The sequence below is a fragment of the Papio anubis genome, chromosome 7, assembly GCF_008728515.1.
Source record: "Papio anubis isolate 15944 chromosome 7, Panubis1.0, whole genome shotgun sequence".
NCBI classification, from domain to species: Eukaryota; Metazoa; Chordata; class Mammalia; order Primates; family Cercopithecidae; genus Papio; species Papio anubis.
Window position 1 is genome coordinate 48,273,056 of NC_044982.1, and position 16,630 is coordinate 48,289,685.

Below are 16,630 nucleotides of genomic sequence, written 5' to 3' on the forward strand. Positions count from 1 at the left end.
TCCTTCATCAGACCATACTAAAGAAAATAGCTAATCCCCGCGGTTGTTCAGGGAAACTAACCTCTCAGAGATTGGACTTTGTTTCTTAAATGCGGAGCCCAAACATGTAGGAATCCGGTATGCCATTTGATGGAAGTTGGATGGCCTTGATATGTATTTATGTAAACAAAACATACTGGTGGGTAAATATTTTTAAACACTTTGTTTAAAAGATTCAATGACTCTGTAATGATAAAGACTCGCATAAGTTTTCAATGATCTTTGGATACATATACAAACATTCTTAAATCTAAGTACAATTAAATATTTAGAACACTCTTAAAAAATAATTCTGAAGTGCCGATCTAACAGTACGTTACACATTTGTTTAGAAGAGAAACTATGGGGAGGAGCAAACCATGTAGTTAAAATACTCCTCAAGAGATAAAAATGTAAGCCACTGTGACAGGCGCCCGGCTAGCTCAGTCGGTAGAGCATGGGACTCTTAATCCCAGGGTCGTGGGTTCGAGCCCCACGTTGGGCGCGACTTTAAGTTTTTCTTCTGAAACTTAAATGGTTTCTCTAAAGCGCCTGGACTACAGAGTTCTTAAGCCGAATTAGTTTAAACACTTTCAGTATTAACCAGATTCTCCAGTAAAAAGTTCTCCTTTTGTAAACGAAACAGGTCACAAACCGTGCCTGTGCAATTGAAATCACATGTCCCCTCCCCGTGTTCTCTTTAAAACACACAGGAAACCAAATGCCCACTGTTGAAGACTAGTTTTTTGTGTTACTATGCATACTTGCATAGTTGGTGGTAGAGGGCAGTTTTAATTGTTATCTTAACAAACTTATTAGCGCCACATTTTGGCCGCTTTTCTAAAATTTAAGAGACCGGATGTAAAAACATTTGGAGGCACCTGAGGACTCCGAAGAAAAAGAACCAATTTATCCTTCTCTGTTTCTCTCTGTGTGTCCTTCTTTTTCCTCCACTCAATATGGAGTCTATCCCTGAAGAAATATATAGTGAAAAATAGTTCTTTTTGTAGTGAGATTTATACCACCAGTGCATACATCAAGTTTTCTTCCATTCTTCTTGGGGATGGATACTAGGAAATTAAGATTCTAGTAAAGGCTCTTTGAAGACGTACAAAACAACTGAGATGTGAAAATTTGGATAGGCAATTGGATATGTGAGGGAGGAAAGGTTTCCGCCTTCTCCCCTTTGCACTGAGAACTGTGAAGTCATCAGAACGTCCTTGCCCACTCGAACCACCACAGCCAGACACATTCCAGGATCTCACCCACCAGAACACGTAGGTGAACGGTTTATGCTCCTTCATACCTGAAGCCAATCCTACCTAAAGCACTGGATCCTGTACCCTCCACGTGTCATCCCCCAGCTCGCCACTAAAGGATCAATTTTTCTCCTTTCTTGATTTTTCCGTTCAACACACAAACATGCTGTTATTTATCTTAAAAACTTCGACCTATTTTCCTCACAGGCTGCCATTCTATTTCTCTGTTCCCCTTGGTAGCAAAAGCCCATCCCCTTTTGCCTAAACTCAAGCTTCCCCTCCCTCCCACCTCTTAACCCTGACTATGCCCTTCAGCCATAGACCAAAAAATAAAATAAAATAAAATAAAATAAAATAAAATAAAATAAAATAAAACAGAAAACCCCCACACCTGTTGTCAAATACGTTTAGTTTATTACTCATGGCAACAAGGGAGAAGTGTGGGGTGATTCAGTAAGATGGTGATTATAGGATCTTGGCTTTTGTTGGGTAATTTGGGGGAGGGTCTAAGTAAGTAGGGGCTTGTTCTGAATTGTGTGCTCTCAGAAAACCAGGGCAATTCTAGGATCTGAAATCTATAAGGATGGCAGACTAAAGGAGGGATAAAGGTGAAACAAAGTAACAGTCACTCCTTTAGCAAGAGGGATGTTTGGTGTTTTGAGTTGCACAGTGACCAACTTGTCTGAAGTGTATGTTATGTGAAAAACAGAAGAAAAGCATAGTTTGCTGAAAGCATCATATCAATCTGTAATAGCATTGAGGCTTACCTGTGTTAGATTAGTTCCCAGATGTCAGGCACTACTTCTTGCTCTTCTCAACCCACTCTAGTCATGACTTCCTGCCCCTCCCGCCACACCCCACTAGTCTACTAAACTGTACATGAAAAGGTCATCATTCATCTCCACAAAATCAAATTAACTGCAAGGCCTAATTTACTTGGACTATCAGAAATCTATTACAAATTTGATCACTCCATGCTGGATCCACATCTCCCCTTTGGCTTCCAGGACACTAATGCTCTCTTGTTTTCTCCCCTATCTCACCAGCTACTTCCTTTCTCTCCTATCTCTTCACTTGGGAGTGCTCAGGGATGGGTGAGTCCTTGTTCCTCTTCTCTATCCACACTCATGCACTTGGTGATCTTACAGTTTTAAATACCAGATACTTGCTGATGATTCACAACTTTTTTTTTTTTTTGAGACGGAGTCTCACTCTGTCGCCCAGGCTAGAGTGCAGTGGAGTGCAGTGGCATGATCTCGGCTCACTGCAACTGCCGCCTCCCGGGTTCAAGCAATTCTCCTGTCTCAACCACCCAAATAGCTGGGACTACAGGCATCCCCCACCGCACCTGGCTAATTTTTGTATTTTTAGTAGAGATAGGATTTCACCATATTGGTCAGACTGGTCTCAAACTCCTGACCTCGGGTAATCCGCCCGCCTCGGCCTCCCAAAGTGCTGGGATTACAGGCGTGAGCCACCGTGCCCGGCTGATTCAAAACTTTTAAGAGAGCCCAGATCTCTCCCTTAAATGTCAAACGTCTATATCCATTTGGATGTGTGGTAGATAACTCATACTAAACGTGTACAAAAACTCTTGATCTTTGCCCCAAAACTTGTTTCTCATGTAATTTTTCTTTTTTTCCCCACTAACGGTAACACCATCCTTCTAGATGCATGAACAATACTGGAAACATTATTGATTCCTATCTCTCCAACCCCATTGTGAAAGTGTCTTTCAATATTCCCCTGCCATACTGACTGTGAGCTTGGCCATGTGACTAACTTTGGCTAATAGGACAACAGAAAGCATGATGCAAAGTGTCTTGAGGAGAACTCACACAATGGGGTTTGGATCCAAGCTGCCAAGTAATAAATCAGTATCCTGAGACCACCATGCTGAGGGAGCCTAAGCCAGCCACGTGGAAAGAAGCATGTGGAAGACAGAGAAGGCATGGAGAGAGCACTGACACTGAGACTTGTAAACAAGGCTGTCCTAGACCTTCCACCCCAGCACACCAATTAAATACAGCCAGGTGGCTATCTCCAGCTCATACTACATGGAACAGAACTGCTCACCTGAGTCTTGCCTGAATTCTGACCCACACCACCATAAGGAAATAGGATTCATATTGTTTTAAGCCATTAACTTTTAGAAGTTTGTTACATAGCAATAGGTAACTGAAACATCCACGTAAGATCTATCAGGAAATCCTGTTGGTCTACCTTCCATGTATCCAGAATCCAGCAGTTCTCATCTTTACAGCTAGCACCCTGGCTTAAAAAACATCATCTCACTGAGATTACTGCAATGGTTTCTTAACTGATTTTCCTGCTTCAATTTGTCTCTTTAAACTCTATTCTTAACACAACATCCAGAATAATCCGGTTTAAACAAGCCAGATCTTGTCAATTTTCCACTCAAAACACTCCAAGGATATGCTGTTTGACTCAGTAAGATGTATCCTTATAAGATATACCCCCACTCCCCCATCTACTATTGCTTCTCTTCTTGCTCACTCTACACGAGCCAAATTGGCCTCCTTATCAATCCTGGAATATGTTAGGCATGCCTTTCCTTAGGTTTTTTTGTTTGTTTTTTGAGACAAGGTCTCACTCTGTCACCCAGGCTGGGGTGCAGCGGTGTGATCTTGGCTCACTGCAGCCTCCACCTCCCGGGTTCAAGCAATTCTCCTGCCTCAGCCTCCGGAGTAGCTGGGATTACAGGCATGCATGACCATACCTGGCTAATTTTTGTATTTGTGGTAGACATGGGGTTTCACCATGTTGGCCAGGCTGGTCTCGAACTCCTGACCTCAAGTGATCCACCCGCCTCAGCCTCCCAAAATGCTGGGATTACAGGGATGGGCCACCACAACTGGCTTCCTCTTCTTACAAAGACACCAGTCTTACTGGATCAGGGCATCACCCTAATGATCACATCTTAATTTGACTACATCTGCAACTCTTTCCAAATAAGGTCACGTTCACAAGGTACAGGGGTTGGGACTTCAACCTATCTTTTTGAGGGGCATAATTCAAACCATAATAGAAGGCTACATTCCTTAACTTCAGCCACTAGTTGTCTGCTACTTTATAGCCAGTTTTAAAGCTCTATTTCAGTCACAGATCCTGTTTTTGATATTATTCAATGATGAAAACTTCTCATAAATAATCTAAATTCAACAAAAGATGAAGTCAATATAAATGTAAAGTTCATGTTTACTGAAAAAAGAGATAATGTTAATAAAATAGTAAATCCATCCAATTGGCAATTAATAGTATATCTATTCCTGGCAATCCTCCTGGGAGGGTTCAAAGTTAAGAAATAGACAAGCCTCGTTCTAACGGAGCTTATATTCCAGAAAAGAAGATAAAACCTCTGTTGAAACGATGACAAGGTAAAAGTTAGAAGTGCTCCAATTATGGGTTCTGTGCTTAGGGAAAGAGTGCTATAGAACAGTGGTAGGACTAGAGGAGACAGGTATCCCAAAAGAATGAAGCCAGCAAAATTTCAACAAGAGGTAGTTCATTAAAAACAAATGAAACAATAAAATAAAAAGTTAAATGACTGAGTACATATTTCAAAGAACCTCTGCCCTGAGAAGATATAAAGCACAAACACAAAGATTAATGGCATTGTGAATACATTTTTACAAAGCAGTTGTAACCTTATATAAAAATGAAGTATCTTTTTTCTTAGAAATGTAGAATTGCTCATAAAAAAAATGGTGAAGTTAAAAAGTGAACATTTCCACACTTTGCTTAACAAATGCTTGACCATGTTACCAAACATTCTCAGTCCAAAGATCAAATATATTTCTGGAAAAACAACATTATAATAATATGGACACCCAAGCACCAAAATAAATAATTTTTTTAAATGGACCCATGTTAGTATTTGAAATAACTGGTAATTGTTAACACTATTTATGCTTTAAATGGAGTAACTGCTGGAAATAAAATTAATGAGCCCAGAACAGGTTATGTGAACTGTGGAGAAATACTCTTCTTTTAGAAAAACAAGCCACATAGGCTGGGTACGCTGGCTCACGCCTGTAATCCCAGCACTTTGGGAGGCAGAGGCGGGTGGATCACGAGGTCAGGATATCGAGACCATCCTGGCTAACACGGTGAAACCCCGTCTCTACTAAATACACAAAAAATTAGCTGGGCATGGTGGCAGGCGCCTGTAATCCGGTGCCTGTAATCCAGATACTCAGAAGGCTGAGGCAGGAGAATGGCATGAACCTGGGAGGCGGAGCTTGCAGTGAGCAGAGCGCCACTGCACTCTAGCCTGGGCAATAGAGGGAGACTCTGTCTCAAAAAAAAAAAAAAAAAAGCCACATAACAAACTTCCAAAATCAAACTGCTTTACTATACTTTATTGATATTAACACAACAGATTTCAGTAAGCACCAGCTACCATGTTACCAGTACACAACAGAAACAAAGTCAAAAGAATTATATATTAATGCAAAGAGTAAACACAGAATGCTTTCACTTCCACTATACTCCTCTGTAACAAAACATCCTACATACTTTGTACAATTTGCTTATAATTGGTTAAATATTTAATATGAAGCAAGGTTGATTTTTTAATCAAACTTCTATTTCTCAGTGGAAAACGCTCTCTTCATCAGAGGTGGTTGAGTTTTCCCAACATCAAACATCATTTCCAAAGGTGGGTTATTGAGAGAACACCAATCAGGTATACGGCCCGTCTGATTATAATACTCCTTTGAAACAGAACGGCTCCCAAGTATGTCTTGTAATGCTCCAAAAATAGCCCCTGTGTGACAAAAATATTTTTTATAGCTAAGATGAAAACTTTTACTAGAAAACTTTATGTACATATACATCTACTTCACTATATGACAAAAGTGGATTGGTAAAATTCAGCAATGCATTGCCACAATCTTCAAAGTAATTCCAGTCAAGCTATTCTTTATATTTTGAATAACAGAGTAAGCCATAACTCCGTGTTAAAGTAATTGAAATGGCCTTTAGCAGGTTAAGAGTGAACATGATAACAAGTATTATTGCATTTAAAAGCAAGTTAGATAGAGTGGAGTGGAAGGTATTTTCAACTTTGTGTAAATACAATCAACAAGATTCTGAGTTTTCTCTCTCACAACTAAGGTTACATATCAATAAATAAAATGGTACTGCAAAACCCAATAAACATCATCATAATGTCCTAACATTCTATACTGAAGACCTTATTAAGACCCACAAGGCAGTCTTTTAAAAACAATTCCATTACTAAATCAATTTGTCCTAGATCAAAACTACATTTATACCAAATCCTATTTTACAAGAAATTATATAACATTCATTTTAAAATGTCACACTACTTTGTTTTTCTCTCTGAATGTACAATCCTGATACCTTCTAGCTCTGCATCATAAAACATATATCAGAACGTATATAAATGTACATATTCATTATTGTTTTTCCCTTCAAAGTAGTTACAGCTGACCTTTGAACAATGCAGGGATTAGGGGTGTGCACCCACAAGCACCTGAAAAATCCATGTATAATTTTTGCCTCCCCCAAAACTTAACTACCAATAGTCTACTGTTGACTGAGAAGTCTTACCAATAACATGAATAGTCAGTTAACACATAAACAGACCAGTATCTACATATGTATTTTTTATACATTCATGATATATCTTTTTCTTAATTTTTTTGATATTTCTAGGCTACGTGGTTTGTCTGTTTTTTCCAATTGCTGCAAATCTTCAAAAATTTTTCCAACATTATTTCCTCAAAACAGCATATCAATGGACCCACATAATTCGAACCCATGTTGTTCAAGGGTCAACTGTACTTATTAGGTTATTTCCTTATTTCGGTGAAACCATCATTACTTAAAACATTTAATGAACTCAGCCACAAATACAGTTATAAAATAAAGAGACCAATTTTCATATGTGGCTCACTAAATTTGCAAGACATTAAAATAAACATTTTAAGAAATGGTAAGCCGGGCACAGTGGCTCACACATGTAATCCCAGCACTTTGGGAGGCCGAGGCGGGCGGATCACCTGAGGTCACGAGTTTGAGACCAGCCTGACCAACATGGAGAAACCCCGTCTCTACTAAAGATACAAAAAAATTAGCCGGGTGTAGTGGCGGGTGCCTATAATCCCAGCTACTAGGGAGGTGGAGGCAGGAGGATCGCTTGAGGCTGGGAGGCGGACGTTGCAGTGAGCTGAGATCGCATTATTGCACTCCAGCCGGACGGGCAACAAGGATGAAACTCTGTCTCAAAAAAAAAAAAAAAAAAAAAAAGGTAGCATCCATCACTGGAATAAATTCATAGCTTTCACTATTTTGAGGGATGACTTTAACTAAATGAGGAAGTTAATATCACAGTGCAAATGCCAAGAGAATTAGATATAAAATTCTGACAATTAATATAATTTAAGAAAAAGTCAGCTGGGCGTGGTGGCTCATGCCTATAATCCCAGCACTTTGGGAGGCCGAGGTGGGTGGATCACGAGGTCAAGAGATCAAGACCATCCTGGCCAACATGGTGAAACCCCATCTCTACCAAAAATACAAAAAGTAGCTGGGCATGGTGGTGCACGCCTGTAGTCCTAGACACGCGGGAGGCTGAGGCAGGAGAATTGCTTGAACCTGGGAGGCAGAGCTTGCAGTGAGCCCAGATCGCACCACTGCACTCCAACCTGGTGACAGAGTGAGACTCCGTCTCAAAAAAAAAAAAAAAAAAAAAAAGAAAGAAAGAAAAAGTCAATGTTAGTTGTATTTATCAAGTGGGCAATTCTGAACCCTGAATGATTTATTCTAATATATCCATTAATAGTGTCATTCAGAGACCAAATACTATATAATCACTATATTTTAAAAGTGAAATTCTTACCTCCCAACCAGGCCACACAATTAGCTTTTGCAGGTGGAGTATGAATTCGAAATGTCTTAGTGCCAAGGGCTTTTTTATATTTTGGTTTTTCTACCAAATACCTTATTTCTGCAAGCAATCTGTGGAGAAATCCTGGCAACATAGAAGTGCCCCCTATGACTACCAAATTCTCTGCTAGTTGCTTCCTGGTGTCTATTGGACACTGTTATTAAAAAGAAAGAAAAAAAGAAGGACTTATTCTGAACTGTACAAATAATGCTTGACTGAACTTAAGAAAATATACATATTATATATACTATGATTATACATATTATTATTATAATACTACAGATTAAACAGGTGATCATTTGTATCACAAAAAGGGCCACGGCAAGGTTTCTTTCATGTAGCAAAGCAAGTATAACCACCATAAAAATACTGCCAAATATATACACAAACTTAAAAGATTTTAAAATATTTTAAAGTCTAATAGCATAGGATTTTACATTCCATAGGGTATATGGCAGTAATATGTGAGTGTTCTCACTGTCAGGGTAGCAATGATTAAGTAGGGCAAAGAGCATGAGAAGAAATAACTTCTCTTTTTTGGGGTAAGGGAAGTATGTGGAAATTTCGTTTTTCCAAGGTGTATTCAAGTGCCAGTTGTTAAGTGGGAAGATAATACTCCTAGAAAAATTATGGTTCTACATCAGTTCTCTTTAAGAGTTAGCAATGATAAGGTCCTTCAATGAATGGAGCCCTAGAGGCAAACATATCTTCCAAGGCAATGGTATTTCATGCGAAGCCCTATAATTACATAGTCATTAAAAAAAAGAGACATATTATTACCATATGTCCTGTGGAATTTAAAATTGAATACTATACAACCCTGAATTGGAAGGAACCATAAACCACACTAGGTACTAAATAAAAATCTGGTCCTGACTCTTAAAAGAATGCACGTCGCTGGGCACGGTGGCTCATGCCTGTAATCCAAGTCCTTTGGGAGGCTGAGACAGGTGGATCACCTGAGGTCAGGAGTTCAAGACCAGCCTGACCAAAATGGAGAAACTCCATCTCTACCCAAAAACACTAAATTAGCCGGCATGGTGGCACATGCCTGTAATCCCAGCTACTTGGGAGGCTGAGGCAAGAGAATCGCTTGAACCCAGGAGGTGGAGGTTGCAGTGAGCCGAGATCACACCATTGCACTCCAGCTTGGGCAACAAGAGCAAAACTCTGTCAAAAAAAAAAAAAAAAAGGCAGGTACAGTGGCTCACGCCTGTAATCCCAGCACTTTGGGAGGCAGAGGTGGGTGGATCACAAGGTCAGGAGTTCGAGACCAGCCTGGCCAACATGGTGAAACCCTGTATCTACTAAAAATGCAAAAATTAGCCAGGCATGGTGGTGGGCGCCTGTAATCCCAGTTACTTGGGAGGCTGAGGCAGAAGAATCACTTGAACCCAGGAGGCGGAAGTTGCAGTGGGCCAAGATCACGCCACTGCACTCCAGCCTGGGTGACAGAGCGAGACTATCTCTAAATAAATAAATAAATAAATAAATAAATAAATAAATAAGCACATGTCCATGGCACTCATTATCCTGGGGTTTGGAATGCTGTAGATGCCATTTCTCAGTGCCAAAGTAAAACTCATGAACTATAACATTTTAAAATAAAAGTTTAAAAAGTTTTAAAAGGACCGTATTCTGTAAAAATTAATAAAATTCAATAAGCAGATTAGTTGTTGACACATATTAAAAATAATATGTGACAAGGATTGCTAGTTGCCTAAAATAACATTTAAAATTTTTATTTAAAGGACTGTGATAATAAAGGGAATTTTTTTGACAAGATAAAATACCTGTATAAGGGAATCCAATATTAAAGTGGCAACTGATTTCTCTTCATTATCTTGTTCAAAAAGAATTTCCACAACTGAATCTCTAATGGGATTTGGAAAAGAGAGCTTTCTGTTGGTGTCACATATTATTACACAGAATATACCATGATTTCCATTTACATAGTATTTTTAAGTACCAATACTACATTAACAAAGAATAATTATTAAAATACAAGTTGTTCTCATTTGTAAATGGAAAGGATAACAATGCCTGCCTCAGGGGTTGAGGTGAAGATGCAATAAGTTAATAGAACAGGGTCTGCCTAAATTATTAGCTGTTACTATTATTATGTATACATTTACATTTATTTTGTGTCCAATTATAACTCCCCAAACCTAAGAAAAGAAAAGAAATAGTATTCTATAATAATAAGATTCAACAAGCAGATTAGCTGGTGATACAAGAGATTTATAAGCAACCACCCCCCCCCCATTTCTTTTTTAAAATAATACAAGGATCACCAGTTGCTTAGTAAAATATCCACTTTCCAATTTATTCTCAAATTAAAATAACTCTATTACTTTTTGGTAGCATGAGGAAGATCTTTGTGGTGATGAAAGAGTTCTATATGTTTAAAAAAATTATATATATATTTAAGGTATACAACATATTTTGATATATATATACACACACACGGTGAAGTAATTACTACATTCAAGCAAACTAACCTATCCATCACCTTCCGTAAGTAGTAAGAGCACCCAAAATCTATTCTTAGCAAAATTTCAGTATAGAATACAGTGTTACTAACTAAAGTCCTCATGCTGTACATTAGATCTCTAGGCTTATTCATCACTCACAACTACAAGTTTGTGTCCTTTGACCCTCTCCTCATTTCCTTCCCCTCTCAACTCCTAACAACCACTGTTTTACTCTCTGTTTCTAGATGTTTCACTTTTTTTTAGATTCCACATATACAAGTGAGATCAAGCAGTAATTTTCTTTCTGTCTGGCAATAGTTCTGTATCTCCATTGTTGTAGTGACTGTAGAAATCTACATATGATAAAATAACACAGAACTAACACATACTTTATGCCAATGCCAATTTACTAGTTTTGGTATCATATTATAGTTATATAAGATGTTTAACCATTGGGAGAAACTGAAAGGGTATATGGGACCTCTCTGTATTATCTTTTACTACTGCCTGTTAATCTGTAGGATTTGAAAATAAGATAAAACTCAGTTTTTAAGCTGGATATATTGTGCCTCCAACCCATCCCACTAGTTAAAACACTGTATTTACCAGCCTCTGGCCAGATGCAATGGCTCATGCCTATAATCCCAGCATTTCAGGAGGCTGAGGCAGTGCAGGGGAATGGCTTGAGGCCAGGAGTTCAAGACCAGCCTGAGAACTGGTCTCAGCATAGTGCGACCTCATCTCTTAAAAAAAAAAAACAGTCTTTCTTGCAACTAGATGTAGTTAAGTACCAGACAAGGAGATGGAGGCAGAAGTAATATGTCGGACTTTTTTTTTCCCTTTTGAGACAAAGAGTCTTGCTCTGTGCAATGGTGTGATCTCGAATCAGCCTCCCAGATTCAAGTGATTCTCATGTCTCAGCCTCCCAAGTAGCTGGGATTACAGGTCTGTGCCACCACGCCCAGCTAATTTTTTGTATATTTTCAGTAGAGGTGGGGTTTCACCATGTTGGCCAGGTTGGTCTCGAACTCCTGGCCTCAAGCGACCTGCCTGCCTCAGCCTCCCCAAAGTGTTGGGATTATCGGCATGAGCCACCGCACCCAGCCTATGTTGGACTTTTAATTAAGAGTTAAGCACTTTCTTCTTTCCCTTCTTAGGACTACTTGCTTGAAACAAAAACATGGTAGCTACAACTCCAGCAGCCATCCTGGACCTCAAGGACAAGGGCTACATCCCGAAGATGATAGATGGAAAGATGTTTGGGTCTCTGAGACGATAATATCATCCCTGGATGATCTACCTCTCAACTTCTTTTCTTTTAATTTCACATTTTTTGAGATAGGGTCTTGCCCTGTTGCCCAAGCTGGAGTGTAATGGCACAATCTCGGCTCACCGCAACCTCTGCATCCCAGGCTCAAGCAATCCAACAGCACTGGCATCCCAAGGTGCTGGGATTACAGGTGTGAGCCACTGTGCCCAGCCTTGAACTTCTTTTAAATGAGAGATAAACTTCTAACTTGTTGAAGACACTATTTTCAGGTTTGTATAACTGTGGCCAAACCAAATCCTAACCAATACAATACAAAATTAACTATGCACATACAGGTATAAACTCTATTTTTTATAAAATCGGGTATTATGCATAACTATTTTAAAGCGTTTAAAAATTCTTTTCAAAACAAAATCCTCTTCATGAGACTCAATCTACTAGCTAATTCTTTCCACTTCACCACTAAAGTATACTAACTGAGGCCTACAGTATGCTGAACGGGCATAGCTGGTCAGGCCCTTGCCACTATGCCTGCAGACTTCTTCCACCAGTTAAGCTGCATGCTTACAAAGATCCACTCTTCTATTTCCAAATCTTTTGTCAGCTGATTTGATATTAAAATTATATAACTTAACAATTATTACTTAACCAATGAAATATTAAGGTAGAAAACAAGTTGTTCTTTCCATGAATGTGAAAGCTTTGGAACGACAAGTTAGTTTTTAAAAATATTTGTAACATAGGTGAGACAACTGTAAAAGTCTAGAAGAAAATAACTAGATGGATTCTGTAAATAGTAGAGATGGGGTTTCACCATGTTGGCCAGGCTGGTGTCAAACTCCTGACTTTAAGTGATCCGCCCGCCTTGGCCTACCAAAATGCTGGAATTACAGGCATGAGCCACCACGCCCAGCCAACTAGATGGATTCTGTACCAAGACTGATTCCTAGTAACTTTAAGCTCTTACTGTACTTATAAAAAGAACAAAAAAGCAGGAAATCATAAATTATGATTTACTGGTTATTATAATTTTAAGTCAGAACTCTATAAGTAGACTTAGCCTCAAAGAATAGGTCTTGGAAAAACATAAATATACACAAAATTTAAGTTAAAATAAAATGTTTAGTATATGATTTTTTATAATGGTCCTTTACTTTAAATAACCCTTCTTTTGCTTTACCAACCAACTACTGGTCAGTATTGTGTCTAATTAGAAGGTTTCAATGGAACTATACCTTTTGGTAGAAACAACATGTTAGGCTGGGCACAGTGGCTCACACCTGTAATCCCAGCATTTTAGGAGGCCAAGGCAGGCGGATCACCTGAGGTCAGGAGTTCGAGACCAGCTTGACTAACATGGAGAAATCTCGTCTCTACTAAAAATACAAAAATTAGCTGGGTGTGGTATGCATGCCTGTAATCCCAGCTACTCAGGAGGCTGAGGCAGAAGAATTGCTTGAACCCGGGAGGCAGAGGTTGTGGTGAGCTAAGATTGCACCATTGCACTCCAGCCTGGGCAACAAGAGCGAAACTCCACCTCAAAACAAACAAACAAAAAAACCACACACACACACACACACACAAACAAAACACAAAAAACACGTTAGTAAACATATTGAGTTTGGAATGTGAGACATACTGGCTTCCTTCATTTGCAATGCATTTTCCTATTTTTTTGGAACCAACAATTCCATGTTGATTGAATTTCCTTTTTTTCTTTAAGAAAATAGAGATGGGGAACTGGGGGCGGTGGCTCATGCCTGTAATCCCAACACTTTGGGAGGGCAAGGCGGGAGGACTGCTTGAGTGAAGTTCGAAACCAACTGGGCAACAGAGTGAGACTCCATCTCTACAAAAAAAAATTTTTTTTTTTGAGACGGAGTCTCGCTCTGTCGCTGAGTCTGGAGTGCAGTGGCTGGATCCTGGGGTCTTACTCTGTTGCCCAGGCTGAAGTACAGTGGTACAATCACAGATCACTGTAACCTCAAACTCCTGGGCTCAAGTGATCCTCCCACCTCAGCTTCCTAAAGAGCTAGGACTATAGGTGTGTACCACCATGCCTGGCTAATTAAAAAACATTTCTTTCTTTTTTTTTGTAGAGACAGGGTCTCAAACTATGCTGCCCAGGCTGGTCTTGAATTTTTGGGCTCAAGATATTCTCCCATCTCCGCCTCCCAAAGTGCTGAGGTTACAAGTGTGAACTACCAGCCAGGCACGGTGGCTCACGCCTATAATCCCAGCACTTTGGGAGGCGGAGGCGGGTGGATCACCTGAGGTCAGGAGTTTGAGACCAGCCCGGCCAACATGGTGAAACTCATCTCTGCTAAAAATACAAAAATTAGCCGGTCATGGTGGTGGGTGCCTATAAGCCTACGTACTCGGGAAGTTGAGGCAGGAGAATCACTTGCACCCAGAAGGAGGCTGAAGTGAGCCGAGATCGTGCCATTGCACTCCAGCCTGGGCGAAAAGAGCAAAAACTCTGTCTCAAGAAAAAAAAAAAAAAAAAACCAAGTGTGAACTGCCATGCCTGGTCTCTGTATTTCTTTAAATAGTTATCTTCTTCTTTAGACTGAGATCCAATAACAATCAGGAGAAAATTTTAAAAAGTAATTTAATAAACATAACTTAAATAGGAGATTAAAATGATATAAAAATAGCTAGCAAAAAGTACTACATTCTTACTCTTTTGCTACCCTGTCCTACCGTCTTTAACTTCCATGTATTTATGTTCATTCTTTCAATACTTCAAGCTCTACATTAACTCAAAGCCTAATAGGATGTTCAATATGTTACATAATAATAATTTTCTGTGAATCTTCTGACCTTATATTTTACAAGGAAACTTTTACAATATAAATTTTATAAAGCTGCGTTATAAACAAATGTTATATTGTTACTAATATGATTATGTAAGTCCTTAACAACAACTTATATTGGATCATCAGACAGAATAGTCAAATCAATAAATGGCGAATTACTAAGTCCTAAAGACTGAGTATATTTGGAAAAATGCATTCTTTCTAACAAAAAGTTTTAAAGCAGGAGTCAGCAAATACGGCCTGAGAATGAAATCCAGCCACCACCTGTTTTTGCAAATAAAGTTTTACTGGAACACAGTCATGCTCACTCATTTAAATATTATCTATGGCTAATTTTGTGTTCCAACTATAGAGTTGAGTAGTTGCAACAGAGACCATATTGGCCCATAAAGCTTGAGTTATTTATTTTATTTTATTTTATTTTTGAGATGGAGTTTTGTTCTTGTTGCCCAGGCTGGAGTGCAATGGTGCGATCTTGGCTCACCGCAACCTCTGCCTCCCGAGTTCAAGCAATTCTCCTGCCTCAGACTCCTGAGTAGCTGGGATTACAGGCATGTGCTACCATGGCCAGCTAATTTTGTATTTTCAGTAGAGACTAGGTTTCTTCTTGTTGGTAGGGTTGGTCTCGAACTCCCGACCTCAGGTGATCCACCCACCTTAGCCTCCCAAAGTTCTGGGATTCCAGGCATGAGCCACTGTGCCCAGCCAAGCCTGAGCTATTTACTATCTGGTCCTTTACTGAAATATTTTGCTAACCCCTATTTTAAAGTGTCATACCTCCTGCCCCACTTCAAAGAATGGCTAGTTTCATGAATTGAACTAATTCTCAATTACCTTCATAAATGGGAGATAATATATTTTTTTTAATTTTTAAAAATTTAAAAAGCTGAATAGGCGGGGCACGGTGGCTCATGCCTGTAATCCCAGCACTGTTGGAGGCCAAGGTAGGCGGATCACCTGAGGTCAGGAGTTTGAGACCAACCTGGCCAACATGGTGAAACCCTGTGTATATTAAAAAATACAAAAATTAGCCAGGCGTGGTGGCAGGCACCTGTAATTCCAGCTAGTTGGGAGGCTGAGGCAGAATTGCTTGGACCCAGGAGATGAAAGTTACAGTGAGCCAAGATAGTGCCACTGCACTCCAGCCTGGACAACAGAGCAAGATCTTGCCTCAAAAGAAAAAAAAAGCTGAATAAAATAAATCATGAATAATGAGGCTTAACAATAAACACTTAACTGTTAAAATGGCAATAGTGAAATAAAGGCTCATACAAATATTTTTAAAAGCCAAAAGTTTATTTTCATTTACTACTTTGCTCATTAAAATTAAGATCTAACCTGATTGATCCAAGGACGTGTAAAATCTTCTCTCCATCTAACGGATAGTCAACATTTGGGGGTGGGGAGGGACGCTGAAATATAAATATCATAAACATAAGTCCACACATGTTGCAACCTTTGCAAAAAGATGCTTTTTTTTTTTTTTTTAAACTTACCTCATTATTCCCATCAATATTAAATTTTGCTGCTTGGATTTTTAGTCCTCGCTTCAGATCACTTACAAAGCAAGTACGCACTTAAAGGAAGAAAAGGAGACCTTGTTATGGTTAGTTGATTACAACTGAACAGAGTGAACCTACACCCCAGTTAAAACAATTCTATTCAAGTGAACATGCTAATCATCTATTCCTTTGGATTTTATAAACCCTATTTCCATCTTTAGTTAGCTAACAGTAATTTGTTCATTAAAAAACCTGTTTTGGCTAGGTGCAGTGGCTCACACCTGTGATCCCAGCACTTTGGGAGGCCGAGGCAGGCGGATTACCTGAGGTCAGGAATTCGAGACCAGCTTG

At 39.3% G+C, this 16,630-nt stretch overlaps 1 protein-coding gene and 1 non-coding gene across 4 annotated transcripts in view; one reads left to right on the forward strand and one right to left on the reverse strand.

Annotated features, from left to right (window-relative positions):
* The first annotated feature begins 450 nt into the window (after window positions 1-450).
* TRNAK-CUU lies at window positions 451-523 on the forward strand. Its single transcript has one exon. It is a non-coding gene; the product is annotated as a tRNA-Lys (tRNA).
* A 5,107-nt stretch (window positions 524-5,630) lies between these two features.
* Window positions 5,631-16,630, reverse strand: part of ACTR10 (actin related protein 10) — a 35,916-nt gene continuing 24,916 nt past the window's right edge. For all 3 annotated transcript variants that reach the window (XM_009211607.1, XM_009211606.1, XM_009211608.4), the window contains 5 exons: window positions 16,274-16,353; window positions 16,116-16,189; window positions 10,008-10,089; window positions 8,167-8,368; window positions 5,631-6,066 (listed from right to left, as the gene is read on the reverse strand). In XM_009211607.1, the coding sequence (XP_009209871.1) occupies window positions 5,885-6,066; window positions 8,167-8,368; window positions 10,008-10,089; window positions 16,116-16,189; window positions 16,274-16,353 (620 nt within the window). In that variant the 3' untranslated portion in view covers window positions 5,631-5,884. The remainder of the gene's footprint in view (window positions 6,067-8,166; window positions 8,369-10,007; window positions 10,090-16,115; window positions 16,190-16,273; window positions 16,354-16,630) is intronic.